The 25861-nt window shown below is 45.5% G+C and overlaps 5 protein-coding genes across 8 annotated transcripts in view; 4 read left to right on the forward strand and 1 right to left on the reverse strand.

Moving 5' to 3' along the window:
• Positions 1-1473: 1473 nt before the first annotated feature.
• LOC309372196 (uncharacterized protein) lies at positions 1474-3047 on the forward strand (the record flags this gene model as incomplete). The annotated part of the gene is made up of 2 exons (XM_081915493.1): positions 1474-1839; positions 2829-3047. Exons 1-2 carry the CDS (start codon positions 1504-1506, stop codon positions 3045-3047), a joined length of 555 nt encoding a protein of 184 aa, XP_081771619.1. The 5' UTR covers positions 1474-1503.
• A 174-nt stretch (positions 3048-3221) lies between these two features.
• On the reverse strand, positions 3222-21258 carry LOC309371993 (ankyrin repeat domain-containing protein 45-like). 2 transcript variants are annotated; one of them, XM_081915184.1, is made up of 4 exons: positions 20890-21258; positions 19627-19945; positions 18777-18944; positions 3222-3349 (listed from the first exon to the last, which is right to left on the reverse strand). In XM_081915184.1, exons 1-4 carry the CDS (start codon positions 21001-21003, stop codon positions 3237-3239), a joined length of 714 nt encoding a protein of 237 aa, XP_081771310.1. In that variant the 5' UTR covers positions 21004-21258; the 3' UTR covers positions 3222-3236. The 2 variants fall into 2 exon arrangements, with proteins under 2 accessions (XP_081771310.1, XP_081771311.1); XM_081915185.1 differs by lacking the exon at positions 3222-3349 and adding an exon at positions 3519-3670 and having other exon boundaries at positions 20890-21254.
• On the forward strand, positions 6959-8845 carry LOC309371998 (uncharacterized protein). The gene is made up of 2 exons (XM_081915194.1): positions 6959-7477; positions 8464-8845. Exons 1-2 carry the CDS (start codon positions 7142-7144, stop codon positions 8728-8730), a joined length of 603 nt encoding a protein of 200 aa, XP_081771320.1. The 5' UTR covers positions 6959-7141; the 3' UTR covers positions 8731-8845.
• LOC309371441 (uncharacterized protein) lies at positions 12069-13942 on the forward strand. The gene is made up of 2 exons (XM_081914059.1): positions 12069-12437; positions 13424-13942. Exons 1-2 carry the CDS (start codon positions 12102-12104, stop codon positions 13688-13690), a joined length of 603 nt encoding a protein of 200 aa, XP_081770185.1. The 5' UTR covers positions 12069-12101; the 3' UTR covers positions 13691-13942.
• A 2917-nt stretch (positions 21259-24175) lies between the features above and the next one.
• Positions 24176-25861, forward strand: part of COP1 (COP1 E3 ubiquitin ligase) — a 112318-nt gene continuing 110632 nt past the window's right edge. The window contains exon 1 of one of the 3 annotated variants that reach the window (XM_081915087.1): positions 24176-24725. In XM_081915087.1, the coding sequence (XP_081771213.1) occupies positions 24304-24725 (422 nt within the window). In that variant the 5' untranslated portion in view covers positions 24176-24303. The remainder of the gene's footprint in view (positions 24726-25861) is intronic. The other 2 variants (XM_081915086.1, XM_081915088.1) reach the window with 2 other exon arrangements.

Genomic DNA, 25861 nt, shown 5'->3' on the forward strand with positions numbered 1-25861 from the left:
TTCTATCTGTTTTTTCTAAGATTCTATATTTCTGATTTTGTAAACTGAAAATGCAATAAAAACCGTTTTTTAAAAAATAGAAAAAACAACTCATACATTAACATCTTTTGTCTTAAATGAAAAACACAACAACAGAGCTTTCAATGATTCAAACAACTTTTTTTTTGAAAGGTAAAGGCATGCTTTTGAACAATTAATGTGATTTTTGCTGTTGTACGCATGCTGATAATTTGTATAACCTTGCTGGACTCAAGGCGACTTACTCCCGAGTAGGAACAACAGACTGGCGGGAGGCCCTGGTGCATCAAAAGTCAACACCTGCTCAGCCGCTTGCCAGGGTTACCACAGCTCTAAATGAACCCGAGAGCAGAGCAGGAAGGCGGGTTGGGCGCAACTGAGCTTGATGGTGGGGAGGCGGAGCCAGCTCAGCGGCGGCCGTCAGATTTGGTTGCGATGGGAGATGGGCTAGATCGGTGACTTGAGTAGCGGTGGTGCAGGCTTTGGACGGAGTGGCAGTTTCCCGGCACAAGCCCTCCTCCCCCCTGGGCAGCCCCGAGGGTGAAAATGGTGCCCTAGCAGCGCTGGGACCATGCTGGAAGTGGCCAGACGTCTCCTGCAATGCTGGAGTACCAGTTTCACCTCCTAGCTACGGCCCTGCTTGGGGGGAAGACACAGATTTTCCAAGGTGTGCAGAGATTTCCAAGGTGAAGGGGGGAAAGGAAGGAGAAGCTACCTTGCACAGGCAGGTGCCCACTCTTGCCATGTTGGATCTCATTCAGGAGTAATAAGACTCATCCAAATGACTATGTAGTATCCCTTCACCTTGCAATTGCATACATCCTCCAGAATTCATAAGTCAACTGTATTATCTAAAGGTACAACAGTAAAGGACCCCTGGACGGTTAAGTCCAGTCAAAGGTGACTATGGGGAGTGGCGCTCATCTTGCTTTTCAGGCCGAGGGAGCTACTGTTTGTCCACAGAACCTTTCCGGGTCATGTGGTGCAACAGAACACCATGATGAGTGCCAGAGCGCATGGAAACGCCATTTTCCTTCCTGCCACAGCAATACCTATTTATCTACTTTCGAACTTCTAGGTTGACAGAAGCTGGGACAGAGCAGTGGGAGCTCACCGCATTGAACACATTCAAACTGCCGACCTTCCAATCAGCAAGCCCAAGAGGCTCAGTGGTTTAGACCACAGCGCCACCCATGTCCCCCTGAATTATCTGACAAGTAAGCTTTTGAAAATTCTCAGTTTTATAAACTCTCCATACTTTGCACTGAGAAAAGTGCTACTGAGAAAAATCTTGCAATCATAATGACATCATAGAAGCTTTCATATATAAAGATCAGGATCCCCCTTTATGACATCACAGCACCCTTCCCCAGCTGATGGGTTGATTATATTCCCTGCATTCAAATCTCTCCAGTGCTCAGGCTGAGAGCTTGGTCATGATGGAAAGATTTATCTGAAGACATTTCTTGCTGAAAATTTCACAGAATGTTTTCTCAAGGTCCTTGTCAGGTTTCCCTCCTTTGGACAGTCTTATTGTTTCAAGATGTTATTGGCTTTTGTGAACGACCAGCTTGGACAAGAGTCGGTTGGGAAATGACTCCACAGGATCTGGAACTACTGGCAACTAAACAGCAATCTAACTGTTTTCGTGATTCGATGTGTCAAGTATGCCATTGGTTTACTGGCTTAGGACTATCCAAAGAGTCTCTAGAAGTTGTGTATGCTGGTTGTAAAGTAGCATTCCTCATAGTGAGTGGCTTAGTTGTGCACTACCTGTTCATCAAACTGAAACTGAAATTGACACTGACGAAACCCACAATGGTAAGATATTCTCAACTAGCACATTGTCTGGCTCCCTAGCTTTAATTTCTGACCTTTAACTCAGTTTCCAATTTAATAGAAAAATATATGTAAAAAAAAGCAAACCATGAGTCTTAATGCTGATCCCAGTCAGAAGTACTTTCTAAGTAACACGTGTCAGGACAAGGTGAGCACAGCCACACTATAAATCTACTGGTTTTATTTAACATCAATTTCCTCTACAGAACCCTGGAAGTTGTAGTATGAACTGACAATTCTGTTAGAGATCTTTAGTACTCTCAGAACTGTGATTTTGCTAATTCTTTGCAAGGACAAAACCATGTGTAGTCTGGTGTGTAGATATGCCCAATGTGTACTTTGTATACACAAAAATTTTGAACAACTGAACCACCTGGGACTCTAACTACAGTGAACTGGCTAAATATGTGCCTAATTTATACTTTTACCTACTTATACCTACCTATATGTTAAAGAATCAAGTGATCTCGCTATCTAATAAGCTCAGCTTTCACAGAACAGCAGATAGAAGACCAATGAGCATACAGTGGTACCTCGGGTTACATACGCTTCAGGTTACAGACTTCGCTAACCCAGAAATATTACTTCAGGTTAAGAACTTTGCTTCAGGATAAGAACAGAAATCATGCTCCGACGGTGTGGCGGCAGCGGGAGGCCCCATTAGGCAAAGTGGTGCTTCAGGTTAAGAACAGTTTCAGGTTAAGAGCGGACCTCCGGAACGAATTAAGTATGTAACCAGAGGTACCACTGTACAACCATAAAGCCAAAGGGAAGGAGTAGGAGATGTTGTTTTTTATGCCACGGGGTCAAATCCAGGACAGCAATCTAAGACCAGGAGTACAGGGATTTCAGACATCAAATTCCTCTTAAAAGGCATAATAGCAGGGTCAGTGAAAAAGATGACAACACTATTTAACTTGTAAATTGCTTTCGATGCAAAGTATTACTCCCTGTTTTTTCATTTTTCTCAGCCCTGTAGGACAATTGTCCAAGCACCTGCATTTCCAGTTGCTGCCAAAGCGAATGATGAACACACCCACAACATGGACAAAATGCTCTACAGGCTGGTGGCCAACACCTCCAAGATGATGAAATACATGAAGCATGTTGCTCACCGTTACAAGAAAGAAGTCAAATATCGCAAATTAAGCAAAAAGAGCAAAGCAGATGAATTTGATGAAAAATATTAAAGCCTGTATCTGATATGCTGTGATTCTTCCATATGACCCTGCTGTATTAAGCAACTTCAATTTTGCACAATTAGGATAAACAATACTACATTTGTCTGTCAGAAGATTCCTTTTTCACTCATAACAAAAATATTATGTTAGCAATTAAATACCAGCCCACCTCAATATATTTCATAGCTAGCCTTACCACTAAGGTAGCATTTCTATGGCAGCAGCAAACAAAAAGGATTTCCCTTCCATTGCTATCCTGATATAGCCTCTGCTCAGGAACGATAGGCAAAAAGGGTCATAATGCATGAAACCTAAAAAGCAGGCAAGCAGGCAGGTGACTCCAAGGAAAGTAGAGGGTGGACAAGAGATGCAATGGCAGAGGCTCAAGTTTATGTGAGCTTGAACTCACCTGACAGAACAGTGTAAGACATCAGGGCATGAAAAAATCCCTCCACAGTTTCTCCCAGCAAAACCTGGTCTGATATATTTGGTTTCCTCTTCAACGTCCCTCCCTTTCCTTGGAACAGCTGTGCCTGCCACCCATTGCATGGTCAGTCAGCAATAACACTTTGTGCAGCCCTTGTTGAGGAACATCTCTTCCCTTTAGTCACTGAGGCAGCCATGCACACTCCCTACAGAAATGACATAGAAGAGCACTCATCGTTGCAGTGTGTATATGCCATCCCAATCCACACAAACTCTTCCTGGGAAGCCAACGCAACGCAGAACACAAACCAAACCAAATCAAATACAGTAAATGCAATCAAATGTATCCCACAAACACCATGTAGAACATCATCCTGGCCCAGCTAAGAACTAAACATGGAATCCTCACCAGTGAAAGTGCCTTGCTGTGTTCCCCTCACTGTTAAATGTGTGGACCACAGCTGGTTTTCAACTCAATTTAACTATTTAGATTTGAGGTATCCCCTGTTCAGTCATGTCTTCAGGCAGGCAAGATACATACTGTAGTATAATTAACAAGATGGCTTCATGGCCTCATCACAATGGAGCAAGTTCTTGACCTTGACCTTTCTCCCATTCTCAGAGGCACACCTAGGCTCCCTTGTGCCCTTTGCAAGGAGCTGTATCGGTGCCTGCAAAGCTGGGAGAAACTGTGGAAGCCAACAACCAAATTGACTATGGGGTGAGCGAGACGGAGCTCCTGGCCTAAGAAGCTGAGATAAGTCTATAACCGTGCAGAAAAAATGAACAACTTTTAATAAATTTTCATTCTAGGCCATGCTTTTTTTGTTATCTATGAGATGCCTTTTCTAATACTATTTTTAAATGCTTCTATGTTACTGCATTGACTGACTTCTCATAATAATAATAATAATAATAATAATAATAATAATAATAATAATAATTTTTTATTATTTGTACCCCGCCTATCTGGCTGGGTTTCCCCAGCCACTGGGGGTGGCTTCCATATTATTATTACACCAATATGTTGTGTAACAAAAATCAGCTTGTACAACGGGACTTCTAGTTTCTCTTCTTCCCCCTACAGCCCCTCAAATGCCCCTATAATTTGCTCTAGAGCAGTGATGGCGAACCTTTTAGAGAATGAGGTGCCCAAACTGCAACCCAAAACCCACTTATTTATCGCAAAGTGCCAACATGGCAATTTAACCTGAATACTGAGGTTTTAGTTTAGAAAAAACAACTCATACATTAACATCTTTTGTCTTAAATGAAAAACACAACAACAGAGCTTTCAATGATTCAAACAACTTTTTTTTTGAAAGGTAATGACCGCTCCCCGCTTAAAACGGGGGGTGCCCTTTGCGTGGACGCGTGCAGCCCTTAGACCTGGAGCGGCTCCAACAGCATAGGCTAGGCTTTGCCTTCCCTCAGGTGGGATACCTGGAGGTCTCCGCCTACCTCAGTCAGTTGTCCAATCCCACCTGGGGGAAGAGTTGCCAAGGAGACCAGGCCAGGTAGGGGAGGGATTACCTGCCCACACAAAGGAGGGAGGATCTCACCTGGGAATTCTCACTTGGCTCCAGAGCTTCTCCCACCCTACCCACCCTCAGTCAATGTCTTATGTTGCAGGTTAATTTTCCTCACATGTTTTGCAGGTTGATTTTCTTCACAGGTATGCGGGCGCTGCTACGTTAAGGTCGCTGTTAAAGGGCCGGAAAGGAATTTCCCTGCATTGGCAGGTTTCGCCTTTCCCGTAGCAAAACGTCACAACTTTGGCAGTATCAGGCCTTGGGCAGAATCCTTTTGTCCATCTTCCTCTTTGCGGCGGCGATACCAGGGTTCCCCGTTAAAGGGGTTTCTGAAGGGAGGCTTTGACCGTACGCCGGAAGGTCGTCATTGCTCTCCCCTGCGGTGGCGGCGTTACGGGGGCGGCTATCTCTGCTTGAACATATGTTCTCCAGAGCCGGCCCATCCCCCCCCCCCACGCACTGGATAACCCTGATGCTCCCTAGGTCCCCGGCTGGGGACTGGGGAGGGAGAACGCCCAATGCCTGAGCCAAGGTCTACCCACATTTGAAATTTAATAAAGTTGTGGCCAATTTAATCCCATAGCACGTTGTCTTGAGTCGTTATTCCACATGGCGGGGGAGCCGCGCAGGATCTGGGGACTCCGCCTGTCCACGCAAAGGTTTGCATTTTGCATGCTTTTGGACAATTAATGTGATTTTTGCTGTTGTACGCATGCTGATAATTTGTATAACCTTGCTGAACTCAAGGCGGCTTACTCCCGAGTAGGAACAACAGACTGGCGGGAGGCCCTGGTGCATCAAAAGTCAACACCTGCTCAGCCGCTTGCCAGGGTTACCACAGCTCTAAATGCACCTGAAAGCAGAGCAGGAAGGCAGGTTGGGCGCAACTGAGCTTGATGGTGGGGAGGCGGAGCCAGCTCAGAGGTGGCCGTCAGGTTTGGTTGCGATGGGAGATGGGCTTGATCGGTGACTTGAGTAGCGGTGGTGCAGGCTTTGGACGGAGTGGCAGTTTCCTGGCACAAGCCCTCCCCCACACACCCCTGGGCAGCCCCGAGGGTGAAAATGGTGCCCTAGCAGCGCTGGGACCATGCTGGAAGCAGCCAGAAGTCTCCTGCAATGCTGGAGTACCAGTTTCACCTCCTAGCTATGGCCCTGCTTGGGGGGAAGACACGCGTGCCCACAGAGAGGGCTCTGAGTGCCCCCTCTGGTCGCGTGCCATAGGTTCACCACCACTGCTCTAGAGTGTTCCCCAGCCCTGTGGAACAGATTTCCAGGGTGTGTAGAGATTTCCAAGATGAAGGGAGGAAAGGAAGGAGAAGCCACCTTGCACAGGCAGGTGCCCACTCTTGCTATGTTGGATCTCATTCAGGAGCAATAAGACTCATCCAAATGACTATGTAGTATCCCTTCACCTTGCAATTGCATACATCCTCCAGAATTCATAAGCCAACTGTACTATTATATTATGTAAAGGTAAAGGACCCCGGACGGTTAAGTCCAGTCAAAGGTGACTATGGGGTGTGGCACTCATCTTGCTTTTCAGGCCGAGGGAGCTGCAGTTTGTCCACAGACACCTTTCCGGGTCATGTGGTGCAACAGAACATCATGATGAGTGCCAGAGCGCATGGAAACGCCATTTCCCTTCCTGCCACAGCAGGTTGGCAGAAGCTGGGACAGAGCAGTGGGAGCTCACCCCATCGAACACATTCAAACTGCCGACCTTCCAATCAGCAAGCCCACCCATGGCCACAGCGCCACCCATGTCCCCCTGAATTATCTGACAAATATAAAGTAAGCTTTTGAAAATTCCCAGTTTTATAAACTCTCCATACTTTGCACTGAGAAAAGTGCTACTGAGAAAAATCTTGCAATCATAATGACATCATAGAAGCTTTCATATATAAAGTTCAGGATCCCCCTTTATGACATCACAGCACCCTTCCCCAGCTGATGGGTTGATTATATTCCCTGCATTCAAATCTCTCCAGTGCTCAGGCTGAGAGCTTGGTCATGATGGAAGGATTTATCTGATTTATGTAAATCTTTTTTTAGACAATGAATATGAACTTAAACAGTTATTTGCTACGATTCCTACACAGGGAACATCAATTAGCAGAAGACAATTCTTGCTGAAAATTTCACAGAATGTTTTCTCAAGGTCCTTGTCAGGTTTCCCTCCTTTGGACAGTCTTATTGTTTCAAGATGTTATTGGCTTTTGTGAACGACCAGCTTGGACAAGAGTCGGTTGGGAAATGACTCCACAGGATCTGGAACTACTGGCAACTAAACAGCAATCTAACTGTTTTCGTGATTCGATGTGTCAAGTATGCCATTGGTTTACTGGCTTAGGACTATCCAAAGAGTCTCTAGAAGTTGTGTATGCTGGTTGTAAAGTAGCATTCCTCATAGTGAGTGGTTTAGTTGTGCACTACCTGTTCATCAAACTGAAACTGAAATTGACACTGGCAAAACCCACAATGGTAAGATATTCTCAACTAGCACATTGTCTGGCTCCCTAGCTTTAATTTCTGACCTTTAACTCAAGATTCCAATTTAATAGAAAAATATATGTAAAAAAACAAACCATGAGTCTTAATGCTGATCCCAGGCAGAAGTACTTTCTAAGTGACACGTGTCAGGACAAGGTGAGCACAGCCACACTATAAATCTACTGGTTTTATTTAACATCAATTTCCTCTACAGAACCCTGGAAGTTGTAGTATGAGCTGACAATTCTGTTAGAGATCCTTAGCACTCTCAGAACTGTGATTTTGCTAATTCTTTGCAAGGACAAAACCATGTGTAGTCTGTTGTGTAGATATGCCCAATGTGTACTTTGTACACAAAAATTTTGAACAACTGAACCACCTGGGACTCTAACTACAGTGAACTGGCTAAATATGTGCCTAATTTATACTTTTACCTACTTATACCTACCTATATGTTAAAGAATCAAGTCATCTCGCTATCTAATAAGCTCAGCTTTCACAGAATAGCAGATAGAAGACCAATGAGCATACAGTGCTACCTCGGGTTACATACGCTTCAGGTTACGGACTTCGCTAACCCAGAAATATTACTTCAGGTTAGGAACTTTGCTTCAGGATGAGAACAGAAATCGTGCTCCGGCGGTGTGGCGGCAGCGGGAGGCCCCATTAGTTAAAGTGGTGCTTCAGGTTAAGAACAGTTTCAGGTTAAGAGCGGACCTCCGGAACGAATTAAGTATGTAACCAGAGGTACCACTATACTACCATAAAGCCAAAGGGAAGGAGTAGGAGATATTGTTTTTTATGCCACAGGGTCGAATGCAGGACAGCAATCTAAGACCAGGAGTACAGGGATTTCAGACATCAAATTCCTCTTAAAAGGCATAATAGCAGGGTCAGTGAAAGAGATGGCAACACTATTTAACTTGTAAATTGCTTTCGATGCAAAGTATTACTCCCTGTTTTTTCACTTTTCTCAGCCCTGTAGGACAATTGTCCAAGCACCGGCATTTCCAGTTGCTGCCAAAGCGAATGATGAATACACCCACAACATGGACAAAATGCTCTACAGGCTGGTGGCCAACACCTCCAAGATGATGAAATACATGAAGCATGTTGCTCACCGTTACAAGAAAGAAGTCAAATATCGCAAATTAAGCAAAAGGAGCAAAGCAGATGAATTTGATGAAGACGAACAGTTCTTCCCAATTTGTCCCCACAACCACAGCTCCAGTGGAGACACATAATGCATGAAACCTAAAACCTAGGTTCTTCCCTGCTATGTTCAGTTCTTCCTTTCATAATCTTTCCAATCATACTCTTAAGTCAATAGGGTAGCACAATAAATGACAAAAATCTCAACATGCGTGATCAACATTTTTGAGAAGAATTTAATTGCCTTGAACACCTTTAGGGCCGAGGGAACATGCAAAGCTCCATCCGAAAAAAAGAATCGGAGGAGCGCATATGACAGAGTTTTGGCCTTGTTAAGTAGGTGTTGAATTTGAGCTTTCCACCCCAAATTGTATTGAAAAATAACTCCTAGGTATTGAAATTTTAGGACTTGCTCTATTTTTGCTCCACCAAGCTTCCATTCGTATAATCTCCGGCTTCTGGAGAAAATCAGAATCTTGGATTTAACATGGTTGATGGTTAATTGGTTAAGTTGACAATACGTGGCAAAGATCTTCAAAGCTCTGGTTAGTCCAACACGTGTATAAGATAGAATTACCGCGTCGTCCGCATATAAAAGGAGTGGGCAGCGGTAGTCCGCTAGTCTAGGCGTGTGTGTACTTGGAGATGAGTTAACTAGGGGTGCTCGCATGTCGCTGATGAATAGGTTGAATAGGCAGGGAGCCAATATACATCCTTGGCGCACTCCCTTGTTTATTGGTATCGAATTTGTGAGGTCGCCCGCAGGAGTAAGTCTCACTCTAGGAAGGGTACCTTCGTGAAGCTGACTTATAAGCCATAAGAGTCTTCTATCAATGCCCTGTTCCTCAAGTTTCTCCCATAGAATATTTCTAGGAACGCTGTCAAAGGCTGCCTTTAGGTCTAAGAAGGCAGCACAGAGGTAGCCCCGGGGAGGAGAGGAGTACTTCCGTGCCAGATGATAAAGAACTATCGCATGATCGGTTGTAGAGCGTTTAATTCTGAACCCTGCTTGTTCGTGGCCAATCTGATTAGTCTCATCTACCCATCGCAATAGTTTAGTCAGCAAAAAGCTGGCATAAACTTTCCCTATGATCGAAAGGAGGCTGATGTTACGGTAGTTTTCCGGCTCCATTGGAGAACCTTTTTTATGAATTGGTACTATAATGGCCTCCTTCCATATTTTGGGGATGAGACCAGAAGCGTTGATTGCATCGAAGGTTTTGGCCAAGATGCCAGCCCACCATTTTGGGTGTAGTTTAATGGCTTCAGCAGGGACCAGATCGGGCCCTGGGGCTTTGCCCGGTTTCAGCTGAGCTATTAGCTTGGCTATTTCGTCAGGATCGGTGGGAGGCCAAATAGGTAGGTGGGTAAACAGATGCGTCAGGTGGTCGGAGGGAGCATCTGCCTGTGAGAAGCATTTCTTCAGGAACAATTCCCATGTCGGTGCAGGGATGACTGAGCGAGACGGAGCTCCTGGCCTAAGAAGCTGAGATAAGTCTATAACCGTGCAGAAAAAATGAACAACTGTTAATAAATTTTCATTCTAGGCCATGCTTTTTTTGTTATCTATGAGAAGCCTTTTCTAATACTATTTTTAAATGCTTCTATGTTACTGCATTGACTGACTTCTCATAATAATAATAATAATAATAATAATAATAATAATAATAATAACAATTTATTATTTGTACCCCGCCCATCTGGCTGGGTTTCCCCAGCCACTGGGGGTGGCTTCCATATTATTATTACACCAATATGTTGTGTAACAAAAATCAGCTTGTACAACGGGACTTCTAGTTTCTCTTCTTCCCCCTACAGCCCCTCAAATGCCCCTATAATTTGCTCTAGAGCAGTGATGGCGAACCTTTTAGAGAATGAGGTGCCCAAACTGCAACCCAAAACCCACTTATTTATCGCAAAGTGCCAGCATGGCAATTTAACCTGAATACTGAGGTTTTAGTTTAGAAAAAAACAACTCATACATTAACATCTTTTGTCTTAAATGAAAAACACAACAGAGCTTTCAATGATTCAAACAATTTTTTTTTGAAAGGTAAAGGTTTGCATTTTGCATGCTTTTGGACAATTAATGTGATTTTTGCTGTTGTACGCATGCTGATAATTTGTATAACCTTGCTGAACTCAAGGCGGCTTACTCCTGAGTAGGAACAACAGACTGGCGGGAGGCCCTGGTGCATCAAAAGTCAACACCTGCTCAGCCGCTTGCCAGGGTTACCACAGCTCTAAATGCACCTGAAAGCAGAGCAGGAAGGCAGGTTGGGCGCAACTGAGCTTGATGGTGGGGAGGTGGAGCCAGCTCAGAGGCGGCCGTCAGGTTTGGTTGCGATGGGAGATGGGCTTGATCGGTGACTTGAGTAGCGGTGGTGCAGGCTTTGGACGGAGTGGCAGTTTCCAGGCACAAGCCCTCCCCCACACACCCCTGGGCAGCCCCGAGGGTGAAAATGGTGCCCTAGCAGCGCTGGGACCATGCTGGAAGCAGCCAGAAGTCTCCTGCAATGCTGGAGTACCAGTTTCACCTCCTAGCTATGGCCCTGCTTGGGGGGAAGACACGCGTGCCCACAGAGAGGGCTCTGAGTGCCCCCTCTGGTCGCGTGCCATAGGTTCACCACCACTGCTCTAGAGTGTTCCCCAGCCCTGTGGAACAGATTTCCAGGGTGTGTAGAGATTTCCAAGATGAAGGGAAGAAAGGAAGGAGAAGCCACCTTGCACAGGCAGGTGCCCACTCTTGCTTTGTTGGATCTCATTCAGGAGCAATAAGACTCATCCAAATGACTATGTAGTATCCCTTCACCTTGCAATTGCATACATCCTCCAGAATTCATAAGCCAACTGTACTATTATATTATGTAAAGGTAAAGGACCCCGGACGGTTAAGTCCAGTCAAAGGTGACTATGGGGTGTGGCACTCATCTTGCTTTTCAGGCCGAGGGAGCTGCAGTTTGTCCACAGACACCTTTCCGGGTCATGTGGTGCAACAGAACACCATGATGAGTGCCAGAGCGCATGGAAACGCCATTTCCCTTCCTGCCACAGCAGGTTGGCAGAAGCTGGGACAGAGCAGTGGGAGCTCACCCCATCGAACACATTCAAACTGCCGACCTTCCAATCAGCAAGCCCAAGAGGCTCAGACCACAGCGCCACCCATGTCCCCCTGAATTATCTGACAAATATAAAGTAAGCTTTTGAAAATTCCCAGTTTTATAAACTCTCCATACTTTGCACTGAGAAAAGTGCTACTGAGAAAAATCTTGCAATCATAATGACATCATAGAAGCTTTCATATATAAAGATCAGGATCCCCCTTTATGACATCACAGCACCCTTCCCCAGCTGATGGGTTGATTATATTCCCTGCATTCAAATCTCTCCAGTGCTCAGGCTGAGAGCTTGGTCATGATGGAAAGATTTATCTGAAGACATTTCTTGCTGAAAATTTCACAGAATGTTTTCTCAAGGTCCTTGTCAGGTTTCCCTCCTTTGGACAGTCTTATTGTTTCAAGATGTTATTGGCTTTTGTGAACGACCAGCTTGGACAAGAGTCGGTTGGGAAATGACTCCACAGGATCTGGAACTACTGGCAACTAAACAGCAATCTAACTGTTTTCATGATTCGAAGTGTCAAGTATGCCATTGTTTTACTGGCTTAGGACTATCCAAAGAGTCTCTAGAAGTTGTGTATGCTGGTTGTAAAGTAGCATTCCTCATAGTGAGTGGCTTAGTTGTGCACTACCTGTTCATCAAACTGAAACTGAAATTGACACTGGCGAAACCCACAATGGTAAGATATTCTCAACTAGCACGTTGTCTGGCTCCCTAGCTTTAATTTCTGACCTTTAACTCAAGATTCCAATTTAATAGAAAAATATATGTAAAAAAACAAACCATGAGTCTTAATGCTGATCCCAGGCAGAAGTACTTTCTAAGTGACACGTGTCAGGACAAGGTGAGCACAGCCACACTATAAATCTACTGGTTTTATTTAACATCAATTTCCTCTACAGAACCCTGGAAGTTGTAGTATGAGCTGACAATTCTGTTAGAGATCCTTAGCACTCTCAGAACTGTGATTTTGCTAATTCTTTGCAAGGACAAAACCACGTATAGTCTGGTGTGTAGATATGCCCAATGTGTAATTTGTACACAAAAAGTTTGAACAACTGAACCACCTGGGACTCTAACTACAGTGAACTGGCTAAATATGTGCCTAATTTATACTTTTACCTACTTATACCTACCTATATGTTAAAGAATCAAGTGATCTCGCTATCTAATAAGCTCAGCTTTCACAGAACAGCAGATAGAAGACCAATGAGCATACAGTGGTACCTCGGGTTACATACGCTTCAGGTTACAGACTTCGCTAACCCAGAAATATTACTTCAGGTTAGGAACTTTGCTTCAGGATGAGAACAGAAATTGTACTCCGGCGGTGTGGCGGCAGCGGGAGGCCCCATTAGCTAAAGTGGTGCTTCAGGTTAAGAACAGTTTCAGGTTAAGAGCAGACCTCCGGAACGAATTAAGTATGTAACCAGAGGTACCACTATACTACCATAAAGCCAAAGGGAACGAGTAGGAGATGTTGTTTTTTATGCCACAGGGTCGAATCCAGGACAGCAATCTAAGACCTGGAGTACAGGGATTTCAGACATCAAATTCCTCTTAAAAAGCATAATAGCAGGGTCAGTGAAAGAGATGGCAACACTATTTAACTTGTAAATTGCTTTTGATGCAAAGTATTACTCCCTGTTTTTTCATTTTTCTCAGCCCTGTAGGACAATTGTCCAAGCACCTGCATTTCCAGTTGCTGCCAAAGCGAATGATGAATACACCCACAACATGGACAAAATGCTCTATAAGCTGGTGGCCAACACCTCCAAGATGATGAAATACATGAAGCATGTTGCTCACCGTTACAAGAAAGAAGTCAAATATAGCAAATTAAGCAAAAAGAGCAAAGCAGATGAATTTGATAAAGACGAACAGTTCTTCCCAATTTGTCCCCACAACCACAGCTCCAGTGGAGACACATAATGCATGAAACCTAAAACCTAGGTTCTTCTCTGCTATGTTCAGTTCTTCCTTTCATAATCTTTCCAATCATACTCTTAAGTCAATAGGGTAGCACAATAAATGACAAAAATCTCAACATGCGTGATCAACATTTTTGAGAAGAATTTAATGAAGAATCTTGTGGATGATTGAGGTGAAAGAGGCCCAAATGAAAAGCTATTAAACATTTATTTTTAAAAAAATCTAGCCAAAAATTAAAGCCTGTATCTGATATGCTGTGATTCTTCCATATGACCCTGCCCACCTCAATATATTTCATAGCTAGAAGTGTTGTCTCACTGAATTCAAAAGAGACTTACTTCTGAGCAGTCATATACAGTGTCGCACTGTTAGGGGCTCAACTCTACCTATACCAAAGTCTGCTCCACAAGTTGGAGGGCTGTAGCTCAGTGCTAATAGGGTTGTGTTGCAAGTAGAAGGCCCCAGGTTTAATCCCCAATGGCATCTCCCAGTAGGGGTGGGAGAGACCCCTGCCTTCAAACCCCTGAGAGCTGCTGCCAATGACAATGAACTAGATGGAGGGATGACCAAACCAGCTTTAAGGCAGTTCTCTATGCTTCCTAAATTATTTAGGGGGGGCATCCACAGATGACTGAGTCTCTTATCTTTCCACTTTACTTTTAAACACACACACACACACACACACACACACCCCAGAGGCAGATTTAGGGGAGCACAACCAGTTTGCCTGCACTGGGTGGTGAGCCAAGAGGGCACATAGCAGATGCTATACAATAATGACAGGCAGCAGAAGGCAAGAGGTGGAAGGGCACCAAATACTGGCATTGCAAAGGGCACTGCTTTAAGCCAAAGTTGGCCACTGCATCCTGGGGGGGGGGGGGAGAGCACACTTCTGGTTGGAGGGGGAGAGGATCAATTTTCCCAGGTGTTGCAAGCAGTGCCAGAGAGCCCTGTCACACACCAAGGGGCTTCTGGCGGTTCCCTCACTGTGAGAAGTGAACCAGTCGGAGGAGCTTCTCAGTAGTGGTGCCTGCCCTGTGGAACGTCCTCCCATCAGATGTCAAGGATATGAGTAACACTATAACCTTTAGAAAACACCTAAAGGCAGCCCTGTACAGGGAAGCTTTTTAAGGTTTAATGTTTTGTTATGTTTTTATATACATTGGAAGCAGCCCAGAATGGCTGGGGCACAAATAAAAAAGTATTATTATTGGTCTGCCCATCTCTACTAGGGGCAAAGAGCAACCTGGCTTTCCCACCTCCCTCACGGCTCCATCACCCTCTCACTTCAGCGGGGCAAGTTCCTCAGATTTCCTTCTTTCGCCTCTTCCTCCTCCCCTCATGCTGGTGCTACTGTAATGTGTTGGGGGCCACTATTACTGCAAGGATGGCCATGCTGAAGACAAATGCCTGCTCCTCCTGCTGCCTGAGGCAGGGAGCTGGTGAGAGCGATGATCCAGAGGGAAGCCTTGGCTACGGCTCCATCGGCTGGCTAAGTTGGGCACAGCTAAATCTGGAAGGAGAAAAGGTGGATTCACAGGCCCTTTCTGCCTGTGTGCACACTCACCTGTGGCACGATTTTCACTCCCCGCTGGGATTGCAGCCTTGGTGGGTGCCACTTCACCAATGTCTAGGTATGCCCATTCTACAATGGATAGCCACCGTTGGTCTGAATCACTAGGACTCACACTTACTTTCCATTGTAAACTATACACTGGCCTGTATAGTACTGGCTGAATGTCCAGCCAGGTGAACATGATCCTTGGGTTTCTAAAAACATTCAGTCACCCACCCCGTTGTCTGATTCCAAATAAAGAAAGTTTTTTTAAGGAACTAGGTTGGTATTACAGATAGTTTTAACCAAAGTAAATTGTTTTAGCATTCGAGTCAAACATTGGCAGGAACCGAGTAGGAGGAAGGGTAGGGGGATATTTGTTTTGCATTAAAATGTAAAATCTATATTTAAAATCAATAATATTTTTTAAAAGTGTTATGTGACTGTTCACATTTTAAAATACACATACAGTCATACCTCGGTTCTCAAACAGAATGCCTTCCAGGAATCCGTTCGACTCCCGGAACCATTCGAAAACCATAATAAATATTGATGTTTATCTTTCCTCACCCTTGTTTCTTCTTCTCCTTCTCCTTCATTCATTACTTAAATTTGTATACTGCCCTATACCTGTAGGTCTCATGCAAATCTTCCCTGGTGGGATAGGAGGTGCCATTTTGGATCCAAGACATTTTGGCATCTGAGGTGGACCCATAAAGTGCAGCTCAGGTGGCTAGTTTTCAGACATATATCAGAGCTAGCCATCTGACCTGCACTATGCCAGTATACTCATAGACATTACAGGAAAGGGGAAGAGGTGGAGCCCCTCCCTTCTAATGGACCCCAGCACAGAATAACATAAAAACAAGAAATTAAATGCATTGAAAAACCTCAGACTGTTGCACTACTAATAGGCACGCCACTCGTGTCCAATGGTGTGCAGTCATTGGACTAGGGAGACTAGGCAAATCCCCTAAATGTTTCCCTAGTGCCTGGGAAGTTTCTGCCTGGCTTAGGAAGAGAGGCGCAATGCTCCGACGGGTCCAAGAGCCCTCCTGCCACTTTCCCAAAGTCTGCCTAGCTTTAGGAAGGAGGCAGCAGAGCTCCAGCATCCTGTCAGAGGCCTGGTGCCTCCTTCCCAAAGCCCAGGAAGCTTCTGCCCAGCTTAGGGAAGGAGGCAAGATGCTCACGGGCATGACCCCAGCCCCCTCCCCCCAACTGCCCTTGCAAGCTGGTGCCTCTGGCCCTAGATGTTCCCCTACAAAAAATTTCATTGCAGGCCACTGCTAGTGTCCATTACAGCACTGCTGCAGGACACTTCCCCCTCTGCAACCAGGCGTGGTGGGAGTCAATGGAAGGATGGCAACAGCAAGACATTGCCACCCAAGTGCCTCCAAAACAATACAAATGCCACAGTACTCTCAGAAAGACACAGAACACCTCAGGCACCCACACATTTAACCAACAAAGGCTGTCCAGGCTGCCAACATTTTGGCATAGGACTGTGTCTTGGAAATGGGTGCTTGTTACAACAACATCAGATATATGGTGTAATGTGCTTAAATGCTGCTGCACCATAAAACCTCTCCCATGCATACCAGCACCAGACTAGCTATGCCCTGATAAAGACCATGGAGTTTTTGATACACAGCTTTCTTGCTCTTAGGATAACTAACTTCCTAGAGAAAAAATCAGTTTAGTGTCTCATCTTCTGACTTTTCTTTTTCTATGAAAATCAGCAATTAAAGTGTTTCACAGCATACAGTTAAGCATTATCACGTACTAATATCTGCAGATGAAGTTGCTATTAAAGGCATAAGGACAGAGATCAGTTAAAACGTTGGACACAGTAACTTGCACGGTGTTGGCACTCTGTTTCAGAAGCGCCTGCTGATCATGGAACATTCAAGGCTGGTCACGAGGCCGTGATAATCCCTCAGTTCAAGTGCATTTGACTTGCATGATTTCAACCACACAAGACTTGAAGGTGGGATGGTTGAAATTGTACAAGTCAAGGCAGAGAGCTTAAAAGCTCTTTTCATGCTGGGTCCAATTAGGGCTGCCCAACACATAAAGAACTTTTATGTTCTTCACCTTGTGCATGCCTGTGCAGCATGTTGGCTCCGGAAGGTTCTTCTTTTTTTTTTAAGGTAAAGGGACCCCTGACCATTAGGTCCAGTCGTGGACGACTCTGGGGTTAAGGCGCTCATCTTGCTCTACAGGCCGAGGGAGCCGGCGTACAGCTTCCGGGTCATGTGGCCAGCATGACTAAGCCGCTTCTGGCGAACCAGAGCAGCGCACGGAAACACAGTTTACCTTCCCGCCGGAGCGGTACCTATTTATCTACTTGCACTTTGACGTAATTTCAAACTGCTAGGTTGGCAGGAGCAGGGACCGAGCAACGGGAGCTCACCCCATCGCGGGGATTCGAACCACCGATCTTCTGATCGGCAAGTCCTAGGCTCTGTGGTTTAACCCACAGTGCCACCCGCGTCCCGCTCTGGAAGGTTATGGGATACTCCTGTAAGATCTTGCACAAGCACCACTAGCCTTCTGAAGTTGCTTGCTGGGCAAGGCCTGAGGCAGTTTTAAGGTAGCGTGACTGGTTTGGTTGGACTGGTCACCGCAATGCAGGGGCCGCCATAACAATGATGTCCCCCACTGGCAAGGTGCACTCAGCTGACTGGCTCTGGTGATACTGGGGATGCTCTTTCTCTCCCCTTCACTCATTAGCTGCGGAGCAGTTCCAAGGATTTGATTATACACAATTTTTGCTTATATGTGCAATTTTTGGAACCAAACCCCTGAGTATGATGAGGGATTACTGTAAACCATTATGAGACTGTGTGCAAGAATGACACTGTTTTCTTTGGTTACAACTGGCTGATATTTGACAGCAAATTTTATTTGTTTAAGTGTCTTTTATGCTATTCTTCAAATACCGTATTTTTCGCTCTATAACATGCACCCGACCATAACACGTACGTAGTTTTTAGAGGAGGAAAATCCGTAGGCATGCCACCCGTAGGCATTCCCTCCATAACACGCACAGACATTTCCCCTTACTTTTTAGGAGGAAAAAAGTGAGTGTTATGGTGCAAAAAAATACGGTAATAGGTGATGAGCCTGTAGTGAGAAGAAGCATAACAGAATGCATTGTTAGGACCTGCCTTTCTAGGCTCACTGTGAATTTTTGCAGAACTGATCTCACTGAAGCTCTAGAAAGATCACTAGCTGGCAGTTGGGCACCAAACCAGACAGGGTAGTTGAAAAGAGGGCTTTCAGTACAAGACTGAGAGCATTGTTGTATGGATGGGGATCTAAGGCTTGGAGATCAGGATGCCACTCAATCTTGGTGACCGAGATGAGAGGCAAAGCTACGTTTCTCTGACCAAAATCCAGCACTGAATCAGTCCAAAGGATCTTCATGCAGTTCAAATCATACTCATTTACACCTTTCTAGAATTATGGTCTTATCATGAGTAAGATCAGATCCACATCTCAAAGAAGCTTAGAAGTTACCACTCTTACCTGCCCAATCCAAGAATGCAACACATTCTGTCTGCTCATATCGGCAGGCAATATCTCTAGCCTTTTCACCCCGGGAAGTGGTTGCATAAATGTCAGCTTCCAGTTCTATAAGAGTTTTCAAAGTCTCTAGTTGGCCCCAGGCTGCAGCACAGTGGAGGAGTGTATAACCTGAGAGAGTGAGCCAAATTAGAATGTGTAGTTGTATATAGAATACTTGTTTATAACATTCTCTCTCTCTCTCTCTTCATTCACAAAACAACCAAACATATCCAGCCACTTGGAAGCCAATATTTTAACCAGGATGTACCTTTAGCATCTCAATCTTGAGATACAAACCATTCATTTACTGTATTATTATTTTTAAAAGCGGGTTATCAGCATTCATTTACAAACAGACAAGCAACCAGTGTCTACTTAAGGTTCTGGTACAAAAGGGATTTTGTTCTCAAGATACAATATATGTTATACATCCTTCTTTTAAAATTGTAGTCTGTTCTAAGTGATCTCTTCAAAAATGTTTCCCATTGTCCTGTCAATAATATTATAGATTTCAAAAGAAAACCCAACTTTTGCCTGCTAAACAGATGGTGCAAATTTTGTAAATACTAAATATAGGTCCAATGTATTCCAGGTGAAAACTGTTATGTTCTGATAATGCTTTATAGGGCATTTTAAGGAAAAACAGACTTGTTATGAACTGCTTGCATGGTGTTCTGCAGAGAGGAAGGATCACCCTCAGACAACCAGGTAGAGAGGGCTTTTTTCCCAACTACAGAGAAACAAGTATGAGCGGGCAAACTAGTAAAAAAATTGTGCAGTACATTTTTTGCATAACTGGTCAGTTATGTACCTCGGGCCGTCTTATCCTTCAGATCGACCCCATATCTTGCCAGTGTCCGGATAATGTCGCTCTGCCCAGCCATACAGGTTGCATACAGCAGGCCTCTGCCCACAATATCCTTTTCCATTAAAAGCCGATTGGCTTTTTCATGATCAGGATCTTCCAGGTCCTCAAAAATATGTTGTACTCCCTCTGTGTCACCAGTTAGACAAGCTCTCAGGAGAGGATTGAAAGTTGCTGGTTCCTCTTGAGGCCCCAAGTTCTCATGCTCACTTTTATTTGCCGAGTCCACTATCTCCTCTGTTGATTCCATTTTCCTGGAATAAGCCTGAAAAGGAACAAAATGGAACCTAATTTTTGTCTGCAGGAAATTCATACTATTTGGTCAAGGACAAATCAAAAGGTTGTTACGTCTCTAAGTATCCTTTCTTTTTGACTAGGGGATGTTGGAAGAAAGATAATAAGAAAGAAATCCATCCTAACAGCTATCAGCTCACCTACCCAGGATCACATTTTTACTTTTCCTCATTCTAGTCACACATTTTCCATCCAGATTTGTGGCTGAAAACTAATATGCTTCCCATCTTTCATGTCCACTACTAGGTTTTCCTGCGACTCCTGGGAGTAAGAAAGAATGCCGAAAAACTACTTCTGAAAAACCTTGTTTCACCAGAATTACCACACTCACAGTGTGAATCTGTGCGTGTTTATCCAGAAGAAAGTCCCACTGAGTTCAGTTAGTGCACATAGGATTACAAAGTTCCAACACAACTTTCTCAAAATGTGACCCATGAATATTTGATTACACTACTGGCATAACAACATGTGTTTGAAGAAGTCAGATAAAAAGGGAAGATATCAAAATATTAACTCCTGTTGTTCATAAACAATTGGGTGGAACTTATCCATTATGAACACCTAAGGTTCTTGGTATTCCACAAAATCTGTAAAAAGTTTCAAAATATAATCCTTTTGCCAAAGTATTTTATCTCCTTTCTGGTTTGGTTCAAAGATACTGTTAGATGTCACTCCTATCTCCCTGAGCTGTGCAAGATTCCAGCGGATGCCTGTTTTTCCTTTTTGGGGTTTTCCGTAAGAAATGAAGTACATGTATTTGTCAGTCTCATTCAAGATGTACCAAATCTATTTGGAGTTTTTTGTGTGTGTTTTTTGTATTTGTATCCCTCTTGAACAGCCTTCTCCCAACCTTGGCACCTTCCAGAAGTTGGACCAAAACCCTGATCAGCCTCAGCCAGTGTGACCTGGAATCACCTGGAATTCTGGGATTTGGGGTACAAAGCACCTGAGAGCACCAAGCTGGAAAAGGCTACTCCTGTGTTCTGCTAAGATTGCCAAGTGCCAACCTCTCCATGAAGCCTTTGACATGTTCCCCACTGTGAGGAAGTCTAACTGAAATGAAGTCTTCTCCCATTTTATCCATGCCTTGTGCCCATATCTTGTCAATGAGCCCCTTTTGAGGCAGAGGCCTGTCCCTTTCTTTGTTCTTTGTAAATGTGCCAATGGGTATGTGGCTGATGCTAAATAAATAAACAAAAATAAAATAAAATATAACCACCAAATAACTTTCTGGACACTCAGATTACCCTGCCTGCCTGATAGCAAAACAACAGGCTTTGTATTCAAGCAACTTATTATTATTAAAACAAACAAACAAAAATCCTTCCAGTAGCACCTTAAAGACCAACTAAGTTAGTTCTTGGTATGAGCTTTCGTGTGCATGCACACTTCTTCAGATACACTGAAACAGAAGTTACCAGACCCTTCTATATAGTGAGAATTGGCAGATAGCTGTGATGAGCCTGTTGACGACTCTTAACGACTGCAATAGGTCTTACAGGAAAATACAGCTATCTGCCAATCACCCATTGGTGATTGTAAGACCTACTGCAGTCGTTAAGAGTCGTCAACAGGCTCATCACAGCTATCTGCCAATCACCCATTCCCACCACCCTTCTGAGTAATACCCCTCCCCACCTTCTCACTATATAGAAGGGTCTGGAAACTTCTGTTTCAGTGTATCTGAAGAAGTGTGCATGCACACGAAAGCTCATACCAAGAACTAACTTAGTTGGTCTTTAAGGTGCTACTGGAAGGAATTTTTTTTGTTTTGTCTATATTTTTGTGTATGTGTTTTTTTCTTTTTTCTGTTTGTTGTTATTCCTAAAACTTAATAAAATATTATTTTTTAAAAAAGAGATTGGCCAAAGGCTAGCCACTGGCCTATTATTCTCCTACTCCAAGGACTTGTCATCCAGCCAGGTGAGGGGGTAAGGCCAGCCCCCTTCTGTGGGAAGCATCACAGCATGACAATCTAGCTGTATTTAACCAGCTCTTTAGACATATTAAAAGGATGCTTAACAGGCTGGACCACTGAGCTAACAAAGAGACTGGCTTGACTGTGTCAGCAGTTCCTTCTGCTACTGACTCCCATCTTACATATACAATACAAAACCACTGGCTTGGAAGGAATCCACAGATTTCATTCCAAGCAACCAAGCCCTTCAATCCTATAACAATATGATAGACTCTATAGACTCAATAGGAATGGTTCAGCTAAAAAAGTGCAGATGGTAGCCCTAGCCTTACCATGAAGTAATGTGGAAGGGGATTAGGATTTTTGGCAGCACTAAGAGCTGTGGTGCGATACAGACAGAGCTGACTCAGGCACAAGCCACTGGAAGGTTATCTTGGTCTACCAAGATGCATGGAAACTGCAAAAGGGCATTACTGACCCATTTAGACGACAGTTGTGTTGAGGAACTTTGGAGTAGATAGCGTCTCCTATTAATTAGTTGAAGAGGAGGCTGTTATTTGGATTAGGTAAAAATGTCTTTGACCTGCCCCAATTGCATACATAAAACTCAAGATTTCTTATCAGCAATCGATAAGATACATAGGGTTTTAACCTTTTCCTACGGCAGTTTTGGTGCATTTAACCATAGGTTGGAGGCAAGAATGAGAAAGCGGAAGATTTTCCTGGGAAAAGCCTGTATCGCTGTATCCCTGACCAGGAACCCTGTCAAAAAGGATGAGAATATTTCGGCAGCAGAGGACTGGAAGTGCCGCCATCTCCTCCTTGAGCGTGGATGGTGCTACGCTGGGAGCCCCTTCTCTTGGTCCTGCCACCTTCTCAGGCACCCAGGAAGGGGCCTTCCTGGTGGCTGCTCCCAGACTCTGGAACTCCCTTCTCTGGAGAAGCTAGACCGGATCTCTCTCTCCTTGTCCTTCCATGGGCAGGTGGGAGACCCTCTTTGTTCCAAGGGGCTTCTGACTGCTTCCAATGGAAGGACTGCTGCTCAGCTGTTTTATATTGCAATGATTTGGGAATCATTGCAGCAGCTAGACTGGTGACTGGGAGTGGCCGCTGGGGCCACACCGGTCCTGAGAGACCTGCATTGGCTCCCAGTACGTTTCCGGGCACAATTCAAAGTGTTAGTGCTGACCTTTAAAGCCCTAAACGGCCTCGGCCCAGTATACCTGAAGGAGCTTCTCCACCCCCATTGTTCAGCCCAGACAATGAGGTCGAGCGCCAAGGGCCTTCTGGCAGTTCCCTCGCTGCAAGAAGCCAAGTTACAGGGAACCAGACAGACGGCCGTCTTGGTGATGGTGACCGCCCTGTGGAACACCCTCCCTTCAGATGTGAAGGAAATAAGCAGCTATCCTATCTTTAAAAGACACCTGAAGGCAGCCCTGTTTAGGGAAGTTTTTAATATTTAATGCTGTATTGTTTTTAACACTCAATTGGGAGCTGCCCAGAGTGGCTGGGGAAACTCAGCCAGATGGGCGGGGTATAAATAATATATTATTATTATTATTATTATTATTATTATTATTATTATTATTTACCTGCCTTTAATATATAGATTTAATATAAATAGTTTCGAGTCTACCAATATTTAATTGTATTCCCCCCCTATGTTTTAAGCAATTATTTTCCCTCTCTCTTTTTAAAAAATCTGGAAGTCCCGTCCCATCAGGGGGAAAGCGGGGTAGAAATGAAAGAGAATGGTCCACACAAAGAGCTGCCGAAACAGAGTCAGCTAGATTCGTACGCATTCAGCTGAAGCTACTGCATCTAGCGATGGCGTTGAGATTGCTGCAGCAGCCCCGCTTTTCTTCGGGGTCAGTCGGGGGCTTAACCAACTCCAGCAGAGGCGGGTGGTTTGGTAGGCCCGCTCCGGTTGCTAGGCTACCCAGCCTTTCGCTCCTTGTGCGCAGGCGCGTCGCCTTGCGCTTTCTGACAGGAAGGGGAAAAAACCCAACGCAAGCCGACTGGCGACGTTCATCTCGTTGGTAGAATGCTTTTTGTCAACCGACGGGCTCTTGTTAATAAAGTTTCAACAATGAGGTGGTTTCCCCGCCTCCTCTTTTCCCGGCAGGGGAGGGGAGGCGGCCAGGAACCAATCAGATTCCTCTCCCGCGTCCCTCTCCCCCTCCATCTCTGGGTTGGGAGGGGAGGCGGCCCGCGGGAACCAATCAGGTTCCCGCACACGGAGTGGAAGGGGCGGAGGGAAGGCGTCGGCGGCGTCGCCGAGCGAGAGTTTTTATTTTCGTTGTTGAAACTTTATTGTCCCCTCCCTCCCCGTAGACAGTCGCCCGTGCTGAGGGGAAATGATGCGCTGACTGAAGCGGGCGGGCGACCCGTCGAGCCCAACAGGCCTCGGGATGTCAGGGAGCCGGCAGCCGCCTCCTCCGCCGCCGCCCCAGCAGCAGCAGCACTCGACTCCCGCGCCGGGGCCTGGCGCCGCGGCGGCCCCCCCGGGACCTTCCTCTTCCTCCGCAGCCTCCTCCGTCACCACCTCGGCCTCCGCGGCGGCCTCCTCGGCGGCGCCGGCCTCCTCCGCCTGCGCCCCGGCGGGGCTGGGGGCCCCCGCGCGGCCTGTGCTGGTGGCCGCCGTGGTCTCCGGCTCCTCCTCCTCCTCCGGCGGGGGGCTTTCGCGGCTGGCCGGGGCGGCCCGGGCCGGGGCCTCGGGGAGCGGCGCGGCGGCGGCGGGCGGCGCGAGTGGCAGCAGGAAGAGGCCGCTGCTCACCCCGCTCTGCAACGGCCTCCTGAACTCCTACGAGGACAAGAGCAACGACTTCGTGTGGTGAGTTGGGCGGGGAGGGAGGGAGGGCGAGAAGCCGCCACGGGGATAGCCGAGAAATCCCCCTTAGCAGCGACGCTCCCAGGCCAGAAGGGTTTCCTTTCTGACAGGTAAAGGCCCATCCATGTCGAGGTGTCTTAATATTATTCTGTTTTGTGGTGAGCTTTCAAAGTTTCCAATTGGTGTTTTGTTTTGGTACTGGCCATTGACCGTAATAAAACGGTCTAATAATAATAACAACAGTGGCGGTGGCAGGCTGCCCACGTGAACACTGATGCAGAGCATAAAGTCCTGGAATTGTAGAGTTGGAAGGCACCACGAGGGCCACCTAGTCCAACCACCTGCCCAAGGTGGGAATCGAACCCGCAACCCTGAGGTTAAGAGCCTCACACTCATCTCCCAAGCCTTCAAAGTGCGCCTCGGTCACCAGTCCCTACCTTGCAGAGGGATTGTTATGAAAGGTTATCGGAAGGAAGGCTTGTTCACATGAGCGCGTGTGGAGGGCTGAGCCCTCAGGAGAAAGTGCCCAAATGCACAGAATCTCTATAACAGCCCTGTGAAGTAGGTCAGTGTTGGATTGAGCTTTGAGGATGGGACCAGGTAGGCCTTTGTTCCAAATGCAACCAGAGCTGTTTTTTTTTCCTTAATGCACAGGGATAGGGGCATGTTGCCTTTATGTGTTCATGGCTGAGGAGTGGTTTGAACTGAGGATTTAGTACCTTATGTTTTAGCAGAGTTCTTACATGTTCTCTTAAAAGCAAAATCTGCTGTGTTCTGTACAGTTTATTTGCTTGTAGTTATGGCTGTGATTGCAACCAGGTAACGGAAAAGTTCAGCACCCTTGAACTCATCTCTTCTATGTAGGTGACTGAGGTATGCACCAGATTTGAAAAAGACAGGTCTGCTGTTGGAAAGCTGGAAAGACTGTAATGCACAAGTAGCTTGTGGGGTTGCTCTGTAGCTAATTTTGGCAAAAAGGATTTGAGGAAACTGGCAAGATTTTAATCAAAACCTTCTTTGGGCTCCTCAGCTTGGGTTGTTATGTCTGTTTGATAATCAAAGTGCAGACTTACCTCACAAGGTTTTCAAGTGAGTGGTGGCTCACCAACTGATCGCTAAACACTCAAAAAATGTCCTAG

This window comes from Podarcis melisellensis (genome assembly GCF_964234715.1).
Source record: "Podarcis melisellensis genome assembly, chromosome: 6".
Classification (NCBI taxonomy): Eukaryota; Metazoa; Chordata; class Lepidosauria; order Squamata; family Lacertidae; genus Podarcis; species Podarcis melisellensis.

Coding starts and splice junctions, on each gene's coding strand:
- LOC309371998 (XM_081915194.1), top strand. CDS start 7,142: ATGTTTTCTCAAGGTCCTTGTCAGGTTTCCCTCCTTTGGACAGTCTTA. Junction 7,478..8,463: donor CACTGGCAAAACCCACAATG/GTAAGATATTCT, acceptor CACTTTTCTCAG/CCCTGTAGGACAATTGTCCA.
- LOC309371993 (XM_081915184.1), bottom strand. CDS start 21,003: ATGTCAAAGGCTTCATGGAGAGGTTGGCACTTGGCAATCTTAGCAGAA. Junction 19,946..20,889: donor CCCAAATCCCAGAATTCCAG/GTGATTCCAGGT, acceptor GTTCCTTTTCAG/GCTTATTCCAGGAAAATGGA. Junction 18,945..19,626: donor GAAGGATAAGACGGCCCGAG/GTACATAACTGA, acceptor TCACTCTCTCAG/GTTATACACTCCTCCACTGT.
- LOC309371441 (XM_081914059.1), top strand. CDS start 12,102: ATGTTTTCTCAAGGTCCTTGTCAGGTTTCCCTCCTTTGGACAGTCTTA. Junction 12,438..13,423: donor CACTGGCGAAACCCACAATG/GTAAGATATTCT, acceptor CATTTTTCTCAG/CCCTGTAGGACAATTGTCCA.